Genomic DNA, 19,369 nt, shown 5'->3' with positions numbered 1-19,369 from the left:
TCGAAAGAGATAAGGGGGAGAGTGTGGGAGGGTTTGCATCAGGTGTGAAGGAGGGATCAAGTAAGGGCGACCTTAGTTCCAGGGTGACTTCCAAGATTTCGTTCCGTGACAAGGTTATTGGTTCTACGGTAGCCACAGGGATAAATCGGGCTGAAGCTCTAGATGGGGATTCCATGGCAGTGGTCACTGAAAAACAAGGAGATCCTATGCCTCCAAGAGTTTGCTTCTCCAAAGAGGCTAGGAACATCCTTTCTGAACCATACAAGGAAGCAATTGTGATTAAGGTTCTTGGAAAAAACCTTAGTTACATGGCCATGTTTCACAAATTGAAAGGGGTATGGAGGATCACCGGTGGATATGAAATCTTGGATGTGGGTTTTGGGTACTTTCTAGTTAAATTTGATCGCATGGACGATCGAGAGAAGGTTTTACTAGGGGGGCCATGGATGATCTTCGGTCACTATATTGCGGTCAAGCCATGGATACCGGATTTTAAACCTTGTGAGGACACTTTCGGGGAGACTATGGTTTGGATTCGAATATCTGGTTTGAGCATATGGTACTATCAGGATAAAGCCATGATGAGAATCGCTTCTGCTGTGGGAAGACCAGTCAAGGTGGATCTGGCTACTAAGTTGGCGGAAAGGGGAAAATTTGCTCGGGCTTGCGTGCAAATTAATCTTGGTTTGCCGGTGGTCCAGAGTGTGATTGTCGATGAGTTTGAATATAAGGTGGAGTATGAATGCTTACACCTTATTTGTGACAAGTGCAATTGTTTCGGGCATCCAGCAACTGACTGCAGAATGACCCCAATAGATTCGAAAAGGGTGGATCGAAAGGAAACATCAGTAACCGAGACGGCGGCCCAGGTGGTGCAGCCACAGGAAGCCTCAAAAGAGAAAATTTTTGAATTTGGATGCAATCCCAAAGAGTCAGTGATAGTTGCAGAAATTGGGAAGGAATTAGATGATACGTTGCATGGGAAGGAAGTGGGGTCCCAACATTTGGAAAATGAGGCTGGCTGGACCAAAGTCAGCGGTAAAAGGAGAGAAAAATTGAGTCAATCAAACAAAGCCCAACAAACATCTAAAGATAAAATGCCGGTGTGCTCAAATCAGAAATTGGACCAGAACCGTGACTTTGGGCTACGTATGAGAGGAGCCGAATCAGGGGTGAAGACCGGGTCGGTTAGCGGATCTAAGGCACGCATGTCATCTTCCAAACAGCAAGGGGTGAAAGGCAAAGCTGTCTCCGTTGCGGTGCCGACTTTCACTGCCATTATCAAAAATGGACACAAGAGGTTGCGCCCTTCTTCTTTGCAGAATTCGCCGTCGACTCCGGACTGCCTTGGCGACACCAGCAAGCAGCAAATTGGCAAATTGGAAGGGTTGTCAGTGGAGGGACACATACAAACCGGGCAACAACCGGACAAGGACAAGCAAGGCTCAGGGGGATATGATGGTGGATCTTCATCATCTCGTTAGGGACTTCAGCTGAGGTTGGTCCTTTTACAATACAAATTGTTTTATGGATTATTTAGATTTAAGCTTTCTATTTTGGAATATTAGAGGTGCCTCTAATAAATTGGCCCGGGTTCATAGTAAGGAGTTAGCGAATAAATTTCATCCTACTTTTTTCATTCTGTTTGAAACCCATATTGCTTTCGAGAGGATGAAATCTTTTTGGAATAATCTAGGTTACCAGGGTGTTGGTATTGTTGAGGCTAATGGTCATAGTGGGGGTATCTGGGTTCTATGTTCTAATTCAAATATTTCTGTGAGAGTATTGGATGTAGTTGATCAATGTATCAGTTTTGAAATCACTATGGGCAATACATCTAGTTACTGCAGTGCGGTGTATGCTAATCCGCATATACATCGGCGTAAAGAACTGTGGGGTGACTTGACAATGATTGCTAATATGATCCACGGACCTTGGATTGTGTTAGGGGACTTTAATGATGTTCTATTGCAGAGTGAAGTTAGAGGGGGGCAATTTAGACTTGCCAGAGCAGAACAATTTACGGAAACATTGGAGGATTGTGGGCTGTTTGATATGGGGGCTATTGGGAGAAGATTCACTTGGTATAGGAAGGTGAAAGGTGGGGTGCAGGTGGCCAAGAAGCTTGATAGAGCAGTCATCAACCAGGACTGGCGACTAATATTTCCGGAGGCTTATACTGAGGTGCTGGCGCGCCTTCACTCTGATCATTGCCCATTATTCACTAGGTGTAAGATGGAAAAGAGGGCTACCAAGGGCCATCGTCCATTCAGATTCCAGGCTGCGTGGATGACTCATCCTCTTTTTAGGAATGTTGTTGATACAGCTTGGAATAGAGGAGCTCCGGATGTAGTCAAATGTTTGTTGGAGGTTCAAAAAGATGCAACTAGCTTCAATAAAAAGGTTTTTGGCAATATTTTTGTTAAGAAAAGGGAGTTGGAGAGGCTTTTGAATGACGTTCAGATTACTCTGGAAAGTCGGGAGGATCAACAGCTTAGGATCAAAGAGCAAGTTTTGCATCAGGAACTGAATGATGTCCTTCTTCAAGAAGAGTTGTTGTGGTATCAAAAATCTAGAGAACAATGGGTGAGATGTGGAGACAGAAATACAAATTTTTTTCATCTGCAGACAGTTATCAGGAGAAAGAGGAACAAAATTCATGGGTTATTTTTGGAGGATGGGTCTTGGGCCACGGAGACTACGACTCTAGAAATGGCGGCAAATTCTTTCTTTCAAAAGCTCTTTTCTACAAGGGAGGATATTAACCTGGATGCCATGGGGCCTTTTCCTTACCCGTCTCTTAGTACTGAGGCTTGTCAAAAGTTAGTGGAACCGGTGACGTCTGAAGAGGTTAAAAGAGCTGTGATGACCATGAGTTCATTTAAAGCCCCAGGGCCAGATGGATTTCAAGCAATTTTCTACAAAGAGTACTGGGACTCTCTTAGCAACGATGTGTGTGGACTGGTCAAGCGAGCCTTTGAGGGTGAGCCACTGAATGCGGCTATTTTTGATACTCTCATTGTTCTAATTCCTAAAGTGGAAGTTCCCTCTTCCTTACGGGAGTTTCGGCCTATTAGCTTATGTAATGTAATTTATAAAATTGTCACAAAGGTTCTAGTTAACAGGTTCAGACCTTTCCTGTCGGAGATCATTGGTCCTTTGCAAGGAGGGTTCATTCCAGGAAGAGGAACCACAGAGAATATTATCATTGCTCAAGAGATTATGCACTTCATGAGGAACACCAAGTCTCGAAAAGGGACCATGGCATTCAAGATTGATTTGGAAAAAGCTTATGACAGGGTAGACTGGCGTTTTCTGGAAGCTACTTTGGTCCGGTTTGGGTTTCCAAAGGCTACCATTAATCTTATATTGAATTGTGTGACTTCCTCTTCGTTGGCAGTTTTGTGGAATGGGAACAGGCTCCAAAATTTCAATCCGAAGAGAGGGTTAAGGCAAGGAGATCCTATGTCTCCTTATCTTTTTGTACTCTGTATGGAAATGCTTGCCTGTTTTATCTCTCATAGAGTTTCCCAAGGTTTGTGGAACCCAGTTGCGGTTTCTAGGAATGGACCACGACTCTCTCATTTGATGTTTGCAGATGATCTTTTGCTTTTCTGTAAGGCATCAAAAGCTCAAGTAATAGAGGTCATGCATTGTTTGGACTTGTTTTCTAGAGCGTCAGGTTTAAAGGTAAATCTTCATAAGTCAAAGGCCCAGTGTTCCAAGAGGGTGTCAGAGAGGAGAAAAGAGGTTCTCTCAGGGGTCTCTAACATCCGGTTCTGCAATGATTTGGGTAAATACCTGGGAATTAACATCGGTCATGCCAGAGCTTCCAGGAAGACGGCTCAGGAGATTATTGAAAAAATTTCGAGAAAGCTCTCCAGTTGGAAAGGACGCCTACTGAATAAGGCAGGGAGGCTTTGTCTTGTTAAATCGGTTATGGCCTCTATCCCAGTTTATGAAATGCAAATTTCTCTTCTCCCGAAGTATGCATGTAATAAAATTGATTCCTTGATGAGACAATTCTTGTGGAAAGGCCAAGAGACTGGAAAAGGGCTGCCTCTGGTCAGGTGGGAGGTCGCCATAACTCCTAAAAAGGCAGGAGGATTGGGTATTAGGGATACTTCCTGTGCTAACATGGCGCTTATGGGAAAGTTGGTATGGGATTGTCTAAATAATAGTGAGAAGTTATGGGTGCAGGTTCTGAAGCATAAATATCTCAGGAATCAATCTGGTATGAACAGAAACAGTAGAAATTCTTCATCGGCTACCTGGAAGAACATTGTTAGTGCCTATGAGCATCTCAAGGAAGGGCTTCATTGGAATATTGGAGATGTCCACAAATCAGTTTGGTATGATGAGTGGACTCCTTTTGGTAAGCTTTGCAACCTTGTCCCTTATATACATATTTCTGAATCAGATTTCATGGTGGCTGACTTGTGGAAAGGGGTGTCTTGGGAAGTTGATAGTCTTACCACGCCTATTCCGCATGAGATTAAGCAGTTTATTTGTGGTCTGAGATATCCTAGTTTGACTGAGTTGGAGCCACAGTGGGAGTGGTGGCCTGCAGCAACAAAAAAGTATAGTGCAAGGGAGGGTTACAAATGGTTATTAAAGAAAACATTAAATTGGAATGCCAACAGTAATTGGAACTGGTTGTGGAACACAAACATTCCAGAGAAGTTCAAATTTACTATGTGGCTTAGCTTACATGATGCTCTACCAACTGAGACCTTTCGATTCAAGCGGCATTTAGCTTCTTCAGATATGTGTAAGCGATGTAACAAGGCACAGGAGACTATGGAGCATTGCCTTAGAGACTGTGAACGATCAATGGTAATCTGGTATATGTTGGATCCTAGTATACTGGACTCGACGGCTGGTACTGCTCTTGAAGAGTGGTTTCGGAAGGCCTTGGCTAACAATGAGGCGTCCTTTGGTGCAGGGCTTTGGTGGGTATGGAGACATAGGTGCAATGACATATTCAACACTGACAACCCTTGGACAGACCATAAGGTTGTTGCCTTGGCCAAAATTACCGCCAAGAACTTACAACTTTACAGGAATCGAAGCAATGCCTTTAGGTCTCTCCGAAATTGCCTGTGTTGGGAACCACCGGTAGGCAATGGTTTTAAAGTTAATTGTGATGCAAGCTTGTATATGGATTCAAATTTAGCGGGATTTGGGTGTATTATTAGAGATTCTAAGGGAGATTAGATCTCGGGCTGCTCTGGAAGCATTTCCCCTTGGTCTATAATCAGATGTGAATTATTTGCTGCTTGGAGGGGGCTGGTTTTAGCTTGGGATTGCGGTTTGAGGGATATTATATGTGAAACGGATTGCCTTGACATTCTGCCCATCATGCATGAGCTTACAAGTGGGTATTCATCTGAAGTAACAGATTTGGTTCTCAAGATTCAGTAGCTTTTATCTCGTCTTTGGCTTGTTCACGTTGAATGGGTGTCCCGAGAAGCAAATAGAGCTTCGGATTGGATGGCTAAATATGGTGCCAAGAGTAACTCTAATCATGTTATTTGGTCTGAACCTGGTGTTGATCTCCAATGAATCATCCGCTCGGATTTAAGATAGTTTTTGCTTTGTTTCTTTCCTTGTTTAGACACAAAAAAAAAATAATACTATTAGCCTTGTATCATTGTATGTATGTGTGTGAAGAGACGTGGGCTATACCTTTCCTTCGTTACTTTTATTAATAATATATACCAGTGTTGTTAAAATTATACTTAATTATATTTTTTTTGGATAATTAATGGTAGTATGTTAATTATAATTAAATTATATTAATAAAGTTATAAACTGTGATAAAATAATTAAATATAAATTAGGGTAATTTACGTAAATAAAATGTTTGGATTCCAATTTTACGAAAATACAATTTTTGAAATACGAAGAAGCAAATGCATTTTTTCATATTTCTATAGAAATCGCTACTGGTATCGGCGGTTTACAGAAGAACATAATCCGCTATAGGTAGCCGCGGATTACGTGGTTAGGGTGCAACACAGAAACCGCTATAGGCAGCAGCGATTTCTGTTGATGGAGAACGTGCATAAACCGCTACTGGCAGTAGCAGTTTATGTGTTTGGGGACTTGTGCGTAAACTACTGGAGGCAACAGCGGTTTATGTTGAGGGTGAGTGCCTATATAACATAATTTATGTTTATATCAAAATTGATTATAGTAAAATAAATATTGTTTGGATTATACTACTCAAAATCACTTTTAGATGAAAAATTACTAAAAGAGACATCAATTTAAATAATTTTTTATATGCATACAAAATCAGAACACTAACAAAAATAATATAAAAAATATTTATCATATAAATAAAATAAATATAATAAAACATAAAAATATGAAAGAGGATACTATAAATTTTATAATTTCAAACAAAAAAAATATTCTATAAATTTAGTATTATTTTCAACTATAAATTTTCATTATTTATGGCTATATTGTTACTTATAATTAATTTTTTATTTATTTTGTCTTTTTTTTATAGAGTACATCAACGAAATAAAAAAAATCATACAGATAAGAAATAATAAAAATTCCATAAAACCAACGACATATATCATATGAAAAAAAAATATAATAAAAAGTAAATAAAATTCATATGTATAAAATCAAATAAAAAAATAAAAAATTTCATACACAACATAAATACAATGTAATAAAGGATAAAAAAAGAATTTATATGAACAAAAAATAATAAAAATATCATAAAAATTAATAAAATACTTAAAAAATTAGAGCACTATAAAAAATAAAAAAAAATCAACAACATTTGTCATATGAATAAAAAAATACAATAAAATAAATAAAAAATCATATGAACAAAGCCAAACAAAAATAAAAAAATATTTCATACAAAACGTACATATAAAAAATAGTATAGTAAATGATAAAAAAACTCATATAAAAATATAACATGAGAAATCAGAACACTACATAAATAATATAAAAATATTTATCATATAAATAAAAAATACAATAAAAAATATAAAAATTAAAATATGAAAATGACTACTAAAAATAATAAAAAAATTAAAATATTCAATTTGCTAGTGATTGAAACAAATCTGAATGATTTTGATAAACAAAATGGAAAGAAAAACTATGAAAAAGTAGGAAGAACTACTGTGAAGGTAATAGTTACTGGTATCCTTTTTATAGAAGAAAATGAAGGTATGATTGGTAAAAAAGAAATAAATTTCTCACCTAATTTTCCAAGAGTAATTAGCAACCATGAACATGAAATGTAGAAACTACAAATTTTAGCTTCTCCTGGCCAAACATAAAAGTGAAACCTTCAAGAGGATCAAACGCGCTTCTCTCTTCCCCAAAGCGTTTACCAAATACATTCTAAGTGTATCTTGTTAATTTATATAGTTTTAGTGAACGTTGTAAAACTAATCACAATAATATAAGGATCTTGAAATTCATGATTGTCACAAATAAAATATAAGAATAGTTACTGACCTTGATCCATGATGATGATGGTATTAGGAAGAATTCACTTTGTCTATTCCTTTGTCTTCTTAATTCTTTCTTCAATTTGGTTATTGATGGTGAGTGAAGAAGAAAGACTTCATAGGTAGGAAAAGAGGACTGAATTCTGATTTGTTTTCATAAAAACTAACTTCCATCAAGTTGGTTACATTTCAAAATAATCATGTAACTTCCTTTATTTTATTATTTTAATTAAATATTTATTAAACTAATAAAATAAGACACATCACATACATAAGACATCATATAATAATATAATTTCTTACATTCTCCCACTTGACTCATGTGTCATTATTCCTATTGATGAATTAAGAAATATTTATCATAATGCGCATTTCTAACTAATTACTTGCATAGCTTAATTTATCATTATAAGAATAAAACTAGCATGAGTCATAGCGGTTGTACGTCACGTAATCGACATAGTCCTTTCTATGTACTACAAAGTTAGCCACATTCTTAACATGAGCCATAATTAGGAAGTATATAACATAATTAGTTCAATAATAATGTATTCATTGTAAGATAATACCTGATTATTTTAATTCTATTATGTATACAACAAATTAAAAATCAGATAATACAGAAACATTAATTCATTTGAGCTCAAAATGTCAATATTCATACAACACAAACTTCATTAAACATACATTGATCCTATAAACTCATAATACCCATCCTTTCAACATGACTAGTAAATATTTTGGGCGGTAACCCTTTAATCAAAGGATCAGCAACCATAATATTAGTGCTAATGTGCTCTATTGACACTCTTTGTTTCTGAACTTCTTCTTTAACCGCAAAGTATATCAATTCCATATGCTTAGCACCTTTGGAATACTTGTCGTTTTTAGAAAAAAAAACTGCTGCAGAGTTATCACAATAAATTTTCAGCGGCCTATCAATACTGTCAACAATTTCAAGCCCTGAAAAGAAGTTCCGCAACCACTTAACTTGAACCATGGCCTCAAAGCATGCCACAGATTCAGCTTCTATTGTAGAAGTAGCAATTACTGACTGCTTCGCACTCTTCCATGATGTTGCTCCTCCAGCTAAGAGATACAAATAACCAAAAGTGGATTTTCTTGTATCTATGCAACCGGCAAAATCTGAATCTAAATATCCAATCACTTCAAGGTGATTAGATTTCCTATAAGTAAGCATGTGTTCTTTTGTCCCTTGTAGATATCTTAAAACTTTCTTTGCAGCTTTTTAATGATCTAATCTTGGGTTACTTTGGTATCTACCAAGCATACCAACTGCAAAGCTGATATCTAGTCTTGTGCAAGTCTGAGCATACATCAAACTCCCAACAACAGATGCATATGGAATTCCTTCCATCTGTTTCCGTTCCAAATTATTTTTTGGACATTGCATGAGACTAAACTTGTCTCCTTTTTTAATTGCAACGGGTGATGCTGAGCATTGTGCTATTCTAAATTTCTCTAATACTTTATTAATATATAATTTCTGAGACAATTCTACTAGTTCTTGTGATCTATCTCGGAATATTTCTATTCCAATCACATAACTTGCCTCACTCATATCTTTCATTTCAAAGTTATTAGAGAAATATTTCTTAGTCTCGCTTAATAGACCAAGATCATTAGATGCAAGCAAAATATCATCAACATATAGAACTAAAATAATGAATTTACTCCCACTGACATTCAAGTATATACACCGATCAACAGTATTTTTCTTAAATCCAAAGGATAGAATGGTATCATTAAATTTGATAAACCATTGGCGAGATGCTTGTTTAAGTCTATATAGTGATTTCTTAAGTTTACACACCATTTGTTCTTTCCCTTCAACCAAAAATCCTGTTGGTTGATCCATGTAAACATCTTCCTCTAAATTTCTATTAAGAAATGCGATTTTAACATCCATTTGATGTAACTCTAAGTCATAATGAGCCACCAAAACTAAGATGATCCTTAAAGAGTCTTTTCTAGAAACTGATGAGAAAGTCTCTTTGTAATCAACGCCATCTTTTTGAGTAAAACCTTTGGCAACAAGACGAGCCTTGTAACGTTCAAGGTTGCCATGAGAACCACGCTTAGTCTTAAAGACCCATTTACACCCAATTCTCTTGCATCCTTTAGGTAATTTCACAAGGTCCCATACTTTATTTTGTTCCATTGATTTAAGCTCATCTTTCATGGTCTCTAACCATTTATCAGCGTTATCACCATTAATAGCTTGTGAGAAAGAAACTGCTAGCAACACTCAAGTTATTTTCTGGCTCTTGTAAATACACCACATAATCATCAGAAATAGCAGATCTTCTTTCTCTTTGAGACCTTCTTAATGCCATTTCTTGTGGTTGTTCTATTATCGGCTCCTCATTAACCATGGGATTAATAAGTTATTGTTCCTCTTGATTGTTATTTAGTCCAACAACAACAGGATCAATAATTTGTTATTCCTGTTGATTGTGATTAGACTCAATAACATTTGAAATAACAACTTTAGAAGTAGAAGTACAAGTTAAAGGAACTTGAATTCTTACTTCTTTAATCTCCACATTTTGTGAAGCTGTACTCCCACTGGTCTCACCATTCTTAATGAACCGTGCATTGCCAGTTTCAATTATTCTTGTACTATGAGTAGGACAATAAAATCTATACTCTTTTGATTTTTTTGGATAACCAATGAAATATCCGCTGATTGTTCTTGCATCCAGCTTCTTTTCTTGCAGATTATAAGCTCTTATTTTTTCTTGACATCCCAAACATGTAGATGTCTTAAACTAGGTTTCCTCCCAGTCCATAACTCAAAAAGAGTTTTAGGAACTACCTTACTAGGAACCCTGTTTAACAAATACATAGCAGTTTTTAAAGCATACATCCATAATGATATAGGTAATTACTCATTATTGTCCTAACCATTTCTATTAAAGTACGGTTTCGCCTTTCTGATACACCATTTTGTTGAGGTGTACCTGGCATAATGTATTGAGCACATATACCACTTTTTCAAGGAATTTAGCAAATAGACCTGGATTTTGTCCTCTTTTGTCGTATCTTGCATAATATACACCACCTTTATCATATCTAACGATTTTTACCTTTTTATCCAACTGTCTTTCTACTTCATTTATATAAATTTCTAAAGCATTAACTGCTTGAGATTTATCATAAAGTAGATAGACATAACCATAACATGAATAATCATCAATAAAGGTGATAAAATATTTTTCTTTATTAAAAGAGCTTACATTAAAAGGTCCACATATGTCAGTGTGTATAATTTCAAGAAGTTGGGTACTTCTTGTGGCTCATTTCTTTGTGTGTTTTGTTTGCTTTTCTTTAATACATTCTACACAAATATTAAGATCAGTGAAATCCAAATTTGTAAGGATATCATTCTTTATCAACCTATCCATTCTTTCTTTGGAAATATGACCTAAACGTTTATGCCACAAGTAAGTAGAACGTTCATTCACTAAACCACGTTTAGTGCCAACTTTATGATGCAAAGTCATAAGTGATTCAACATATAAATCATCAAGATTAAATTTATATAAACTATCAGAAAGTTTGCCAGATCCAATCATATAATTGTGCTTAAACAAACTGAAACAACTATTACCGAAATTAAAAGAGTATCCAGCAACATCAAGTTTAGATAAAGAAACTAAATTCCTAGAGATACTTGGTACATAAAAAGTATCTAGCAAATCTAAATGATGTCCAGTGTCAAGAATCAACCGATAAGTTCCAACAGCTTCTACTGGAGCTTTAATTTATCTTTATTTTTCATGTAGACAAACTTTTCATTTGGCTTTATGGTTCGGGTTGTAAGGAATTCCTGCATCGATTTAAAAACATGAGTCGTACCTCCAGAATCAATCCACCATGTATTACGAGGAACTTCAACTAAGTTTGATTTAATACATACATAAGCATAATTAAGCTTATTACCTTTCTTTTCAAACCAAGCCTTCCTCTTTTGGACAATCATTTTGGAAGTGTCCAGGTTTCTTGCAGAAATGACACTTATCTTTCTTCTAGATTTTAGAAGAGGACTCAGTAGTCTTTAATGGTCCCTTTTCCTTTCCCTTTCTATGCTTCTTTCCAGTTTTCTTTCCAACTCCTTGATGGTTCAGGTAATGGATGGAATGATTTCCTTGATTCTTAAGTCTGGTTTCCTCTTGAACTAACATACTATGCAACTCATGCACATTATATTTATCTTTTATAGATTATAGTTTATTTGGAAAGGACCATACTCAGACGGTAATGAATTTAAAATAAACTGCACAAGAAAATTTTTATCCACTTTCATTTCCAATTACTTAAGTCTTGCTGCAATATTTGTCATTTCAATGACATGCTCATGCATAGTACGAGAACTATCAAATTTTATGGTGGTCAAAGTACCCATTAACGTCCCAGCAAGAGACTTATCAGCAGTTTGGAAGTGCTCTTCCACAAGTTTCATAAATTCTTTAGCATTATCAGACTTGGAAAGAGCTGACTTGATACTGTTTGCTATGCTCATCCGCATGAACATAAGATTAAGTCTGTTTGACTTTTTCCAAGCTTTATAATGAGCTTTTTTGTAATTATCATTTAGCATTTTTTTATGAGAAAGTCTAGGGGGCCAGCAACTTTTGTGTTTTGTGGCCAGCACTTAACCATCAAAAGAAAAGTGAGTGATCTCCTACCATTGGATGTAATCTCACACCATTAAAAATACTATTGATGGCCAATTGATGGTTATAAAACAGAAAAATTGCTGGCCTCCTAGCATTTCTCTTTTTTTATATGTCGTAATTGATAAAAAATAATAAATATGATATTAACTAAAATTTTTAGATTTGACCACTTTGGTGGTTAACAAACTTTAAAATTTCAGTATAAATTTTTTTTTTTATTGTTACAAAAATAAAAAATACTGTTCACTTTTGGCTAAAATTTGAGTACTTTACTACATAAATGGGTAGAAAATTAAAGAAATTGAAAGAGTTTTCTCATTACTTTGGATTTAAAAAAAATTGCTATTCATAGATAAGCAAACATAATAACGCAGTGCGTAACTATGGAAACTAATTTCATAATAAGGTCCCATAGCTCAGTTAGTTAGAGCGTTAGTCTTATGAATAGGAGGAAACCAATTTCAATATATATACAAAACATAATATGACAGCATAATAGCAATGTCTTGATCACTTATACATACAAGCATTATCCATTATAATCATATATATATATATATATATATATATATTAAACAATCATGCACGAAACTTCATTAACTGAAAATATAATTACAAGCTCTTATATTTCATGCTATATCAATTTTGAAGTAGAATTATATTTTCATGGACAATCACAAATTTAACAACCTAAATCTCTGATACCATATGTTAATTTATATAGTTTTAGTGAATGTTATAAAACTAATCACAATAATAATATAAGGATCTTGAAATTCATGATTGTCACAAATAAAATAAGAATAGTTACTAACCTTGATCCATGATGATGATGGTATTAGGAAGAATTCATTTTGTTTATTCCTTTGCCTTCTTAATTCTTTTTTCAATTTGGTTATTGATGGTGAGTGAAGAAGAAAGACTTCATAGGTAGGAAAAGAGGACTGAATTCTAATTTGTTTTCATAAAAACTAACTTCCATCAAGTTGGTTACATTTCAAAATAATCATGTAACTTCTTTTATTTTATTATTTTAATTAAATATTTATTAAACCAATAAAATAAGACACATCACACATATGAGACATCATATAATAATATAATTTCTTACATATCTACCGTGTGAGGCGGCAACAAAATATATCCATGCATGACAGGATCATCCCTTATTTAGAGAGGGTTGTATTGTATCACTTAGCCAGATTCTCTGTCCTTATTATATCATTCCAGCGATTTACACGCACGTCCCTAAACACATAAACCGGTGCTGTCAGTAGCGGTTTATGCATATTCTCCATCAACAGAAATCGATGTGTTGTTTCCTATAGCGGTTTCTATGTTGCACCATAACCACGTAATCCGCGACTACCTATAGCAGATTATGTTCTTTTGTAAACCGCTGCTACCAGTAGTCTATAGAAATATAAAAAAAATGCATTTGCGTATTCGTATTTCAAAAATTGTATTTGCGTAAAATTGGAATCCAAACATTTTATTTACGTAAATTGTCCTATAAATTAATTAATAAAAAATTTAATTATTCAGTATTTATAGAGAGGTCGACCTTAGTGATTTTATTGCTTCCATAATTGTGTTAAAATCTAGTTTCGAATGGTCATAAAAAATGGTAATTTTAGTACAAGTGTGACTATCATTATACATCTTTATTTTTTAACAGTATTTTTTTGCAGATTATGCTAATTCTGATAAACCAATCACAGCCTGTATCGTACTGTCTACACTTGATATAAGATGTCATCGATTCCAACTCATACACTTGGTAGTCTACACTTCTACGGATGGTATAATCTTTCATCATTATAATGATAGCTTTCTTGAAATTGAATTCCATTCTCACGATAAATTAACTATCCGTTACAATAGAAAGCTCTGCTACAACACCATGAAATAAATATTTAAATAAAAAATTAAAATTAAAATCTATCTATAAATTATACATTATAAATAAATATTTATGAATTTAGATAAATTCAATTATAATTATACATTATAAATAAATATTTAATAAATTAATATAAATATAACATATATTTATTCCTATTCAAGTAATTACCCATAATTTAACTATAAAATTATCTAAATGGTAATTATCCTATATTCAACTAAATAAATAAGTAAACAAATGCTAATTAATAAATTATATTCTACGGATCACATATGTTATTAATCGATTTATAATATAATAATGACAAAATTTTATTCCTTTTTATACCAATCAAATAATTACTCTAAATTTAACTAAATCTACAGTATTAATCTATTATACAAATAAACTAGTGTATGCTATAATACATAAAATTAGTGACAGACATATCAGAAGTGAGTGGAGATCTCAAACTCCCCAACCCTTTTAAAAAAAAGTTAATAGTAATAAGTTATTAAGTATAATTTAATTTTTTAAAAAATTTATTTAGTATTTAATCTAGTATAAATAAAAGTCAAATCCAACCTAAATATTAATGATTTCTAATATCTAAAAAGTAAGTAATAATATTAAGAAAATTTAAAAAATATATTATTACTAATACTTTTTACTTAAATAAAATTTTTTAAATCCCATAAAGTGAATTCTTTTTTTCTTGTGACCGTCCTTCTTGATTCATTTGGTATTAATTTTCTTTGTTTCAACTGCTAATACAACTAAGAGATTTCTTTCAGCTATAAATATTGTGAAAAATAACTCAAAAATAAAATAAAAGATGAATTTTTTGCTAATTGTCGTTTATTTATATTGAAAAGAAAACTGCTAAAAAATTTGACACAGATTCTATTATCGATGAATTTTATAATACAGAGAATCGACCACTTCGTTAGTAAAAAGTACACACATATTTTTTGTACTTTAAAATATATTCTCTATCAGTATATTTTTATAATACATCTTACATTATATAATTTTTTGCATAATATTTTAATATTATATATGTTATTAGCCCCCATGATAACATTTCTGGATCTATCCCTGCATAAAATTATATAAAAAATTTTATTAAAAAATTAAATAAAATATATATAGTAATTATTATTATAAATATTTTACAAAGTTATAATTAAAATCAAACACTCAGAATTTTTAATATTAAAATATTAAAAATAATTAATATTTGTCTTAATCAATTTGAGTTTGTTGAGTGATCATCTCACTTGTCTGCTTAAACAACTATTAGGAGTTAGAATCTCGCCTTGTGTGTGTAACAATCTATTGGCTAGTGGTAAACCCTTAATAAATGGAGTATCAATATGTAGTTAGGCTTGCCAAGAGTACCCGAATACGTGGGTACTCGACCCGTCTATACCCGGTTGAAGAGGGTAATAAATTGACCCGAGTCGGGGCAGATTTTGCTCAGGAAGGACATAGTTGGGTTTATGGTGTACCTGCTCCAGATATATACATATAAACACTTTTTTAGGAATTAGGATTTGCCTCACATCACAAATTCAGTGATTCACAACTTCAATCCATACTCTATATCCATGCAAGAGAAACCCAGTCATTCTCACTCAGAGTCTTCTTCTTGTCAGCTTCTTCACAAAAAACCTCATAGCTCCATCATCGTCGTTACTGAGCTTGTCGCTGCCTACCCCTTCACAGCTCATGTCGCCATCGCTGTTTATCCCGTTATCGTCGCTGTTGAACCCGTCGCCACCTTTCTCCTGCCGAGTCTCTTTTCTCTAGGTAAATTCCTCTCTCTCTCTCTCTCTCTCTCTCTCTCTCTCTCTCTCTCTCTCTCTCTCTCTCTCTCTCTCTCATTGTGAGTCTGTTAAGTTCTTCTCTTCTTCCACAGACTCATCACTTAGTCGTTGTCGCTATGAGCCCGGGCATTGCTGTTGCAGTCTCATCTAAGTCTGTCACCGAATAAAATAAAAATTTTATTCAAGTTGGACCAATTGAAAATAGCTAGGCATGCATGAAATCATTTTTTCATGTAATTTCTGAATTTTCTCTCCAAATTTGATCCATGTGGTTGAATATTTTATTATGGCGATCATCGTGGTTTCGTTGCGACACTAATGTAATAAAAGTTGTGGTAATTTCATAACGAATATATGAGACATACCAGATTATTAAAGTAATAATCAGGGAAATAACATTCAGATGCACGCATAAAATTTATAAGATGTGATTACCTCAAAAAATTATATATGTATAGCCCAAGTGGAATATTGTTAGGAAATTATTATTTCTTAATATATTTAAGGGTAATACATATATTAATTATAATCGCAAATTAAGTAATTTCACATTAAATGACTTATATAACGGTGATCTTATTTATTGTCATAAGTTGAATTAAATAAGTGGTTATTACTTTTGATTTGGATAAATGAGATTAAAACCATAGATACTACTTTATTTGAATTTTTGGGTTTAATGAGTGTCACACTTAAATATAAATAATGACTTCAGAATTTTTGGTCTCCAACACATCAAACTCGCATCCGTAGCTCTTTTCCCACAGTAGAGTTGTGATTCAGCCCTATCAGGGATACAGAAGGTTTTGGTTGACAAAGATCAAAGAATCACAAGAGTCAAGCTCTCTTAAAATTTTCAGATAAAATAGAATTTTTATGCAATCAAATGATGATAAATAATTTTATTGAATTAAATTATATTAATGTGATCATTGGAGGATAAAGAATGCTAAAAAAATAAATAAATAATATTTTAAGAGTATAGAAATATTAAATTATCATTTCAATTTACTTTTTAATCAACAACAATAAATATATTGAATTAATTAAATTTTGACAAAAAATTATATATCTAAAATTATTTTATTTCTTCAAAATTTTTTTTAACATACAATGGTTCAATGAGGGGTTAACTATTGAGAATTGAATATAATATTTTTAAATTCGTATTTTCAATAAAAAGATTACTTAATTCTATCCATCTTAAATAATTCTATATTCACTATTACTTATCCAACTAAATAATTCTAACATTGATAGAATATTATTTTTAGATTCAAAAAATTTAAAATATATTTATTCTATTTCAAAAATCAATATTCATATTTAAGTTAGGATTTCAAAAAATATGGTAAAAAGTATTACATTTTTTAGTTAAAAAAAGTAAAATATCTATAAATATATTTTTGTGCTTTAGCTTTAAATTTTTCAAAAAAATTGGCAAGTTAATGGAATCAAATCATATTTTTATAATATATATAAAAATGTATATTATACATATATAAAAAAGTTAGGTATAATAAGAACAAATACACAAATTAAAGTAAAATTTAGAAAAATAAAAACCAATAAAATATTGAAGAAAATAAATATAAATAAAAGAGAAAAAATGATTAGATGGAAGAAAAATAATTTAATAAATTTTATGTGTATATAAAAGAAGAATAAAAAAAAGATATACAATATCTTATTTAATTTAGCAAGATTTATGGGAATAAACACATAGAATAAAAAAATAAAAAATAATAATAAAAAGAAACTAAATATCTGAATTAATATCAAAAATAAAAATAATAAAATAATAATAATCTATCATAATTTTAATTTTTTAATATAATTAATTAATAACAATATAATTAGTCTACCATAATCTTAATCTAATTTTTAATATAATTAATTCTAATTAAATAATCAAATAAATTGAATATAAATTTATAATCTAATTGTACACACACACAAATATTAAAATTGTATTAATGCGTTAATTAAAATACGTTATTAGAATAAAAAATTATAAAAATTAAAATAACTAAAATTTATTAACTTTAATTAGTTAAATTAGTATAAAATAAGAAAGAGATGATTAATCATATTAAATAAATTAAAAAATATTACTGAGCAAAGTAAATATGACAATAATTATATTAGTAATTGAAAAAAAAAATCAATTCAATCAATTCAAATTTTCATTTAAAATAGACAATTAAATATCACTATTGAATAAAAATAAATGAGATATAATAAAGAATAATTTTGGTAGTATAAATAATTAAATTAAATTATTATATACTATTTTTATTTTTTACCTTATTATAATTTAAGTTAATATTAATGATAAAAAAAAACTAATTTTAAATAGCTCCAATTTATATTTTACAACATAATTAAAACATAATTATTTGTGAAGTCTGTGAAGTCTCTTAATTCTCTTTATACATGTGAATGTTGTCGATGCTTTTGTGTTCTTAGTTTTATTTGATGTTCTTAATATTTATCTTGCTTGGTTATTTTATTAGTTTGTTCCCATCTCCCCCCTCTCCTCCTTTCCTATCATTTGTAGAATGGAAACGTTAAAAAAATATTTTTTTAAAGAGAACGTACACGGAACTGTCGTAAAAGTGGCTAACTATTTAAAAACTGTTAAAAAGATGATGAACTGTTGAAAAATTGTTGAAAAGTGACAAAGTGTAAAGAGATGACAGACTATCATAAGGTGACGAAAAATAAATGGTTTCTCCATGAGAATAAATAAGTAGTAGATAAGCTAATCGGTGAGATAAGAAAAGCATCAAGACATTGACAAAAGTGAAAAAAAATGGCATGGAAGAAAATTATGAAAAGTACGGTGATTTCACCAGAAAAAAATCAACTTAATCCTCTTCAATGAGGATACCATGGCTCTTATACCATGTTAGAAAGGGGAGAAGGAGAAATAGGAAAAAGATTTGTGAGTATTCAAGTTGTGTAAAATGATACAATATAGAAGGGTATTTAAATGTGATAAGAGAATCGAAATAATAAAGACGTAATATTCTATAATAAATATTCAGATATGTTGAATAATGCTAATTGATCTTAATTATACTCTAACAATTATATTCAATTAATTGATATACATAATATTAAATTGTATGATACTTAAATATCTAATCAAATCAATTAGTTGATATAGTTAGTTTATCGTAATAACTTGTATTTAATGAGTTAAAAGAAATAAATTGGAAAACACTCTTAGAAGCATGCCACGTCAACTCTATCATTAAGTGCAGAAATCCGATTTTTATATAATAGAATAGATATCCAAATTCTATACCTTCATTCATATATTCAAAAAATTCTGGCGCATACATGGCCTCCAAATCTAACGTGCGCATGAAAGATGGCTCCTCAAACGAATGCTGATTTGTTAGTACATTTGCTACCTCTGCGACATCTGCATCCATAGTGCTATCAGCTTGA

General features: G+C 32.1%; 1 protein-coding gene across 1 annotated transcript; it reads left to right on the top strand.

Moving 5' to 3' along the window:
- The first annotated feature begins 1,671 nt into the window (after window positions 1-1,671).
- On the top strand, window positions 1,672-6,171 carry LOC140178653 (uncharacterized). Its single transcript, XM_072215863.1, has 4 exons — window positions 1,672-3,883; window positions 4,037-4,375; window positions 4,679-5,118; window positions 5,989-6,171. Exons 1-4 carry the CDS (start codon window positions 1,672-1,674, stop codon window positions 6,169-6,171), a joined length of 3,174 nt encoding a protein of 1,057 aa, XP_072071964.1.
- Window positions 6,172-19,369: the final 13,198 nt, after the last annotated feature.

This window comes from Arachis hypogaea, chromosome 14, assembly GCF_003086295.3.
Source record: "Arachis hypogaea cultivar Tifrunner chromosome 14, arahy.Tifrunner.gnm2.J5K5, whole genome shotgun sequence".
Lineage (NCBI taxonomy): Eukaryota > Viridiplantae > Streptophyta > Magnoliopsida > Fabales > Fabaceae > Arachis > Arachis hypogaea.
The sequence above is the reverse complement of the archived record's forward strand: the minus strand, read 5'-3'. Positions and strand labels throughout refer to the sequence as shown.

What these genes read in the sequence shown, in the direction of transcription:
- LOC140178653 (XM_072215863.1), top strand. Translation starts at nt 1,672, where the DNA reads ATGAAATCTTTTTGGAATAATCTAGGTTACCAGGGTGTTGGTATTGTT. An exon ending in AATTTCGAGAAAGCTCTCCA is followed by an intron (nt 3,884 to 4,036) that starts GTTGGAAAGGAC and finishes TCTTGTGGAAAG; the next exon opens with GCCAAGAGACTGGAAAAGGG. An exon ending in GCCTGTGTTGGGAACCACCG is followed by an intron (nt 5,119 to 5,988) that starts GTAGGCAATGGT and finishes AATCCGCTATAG; the next exon opens with GTAGCCGCGGATTACGTGGT.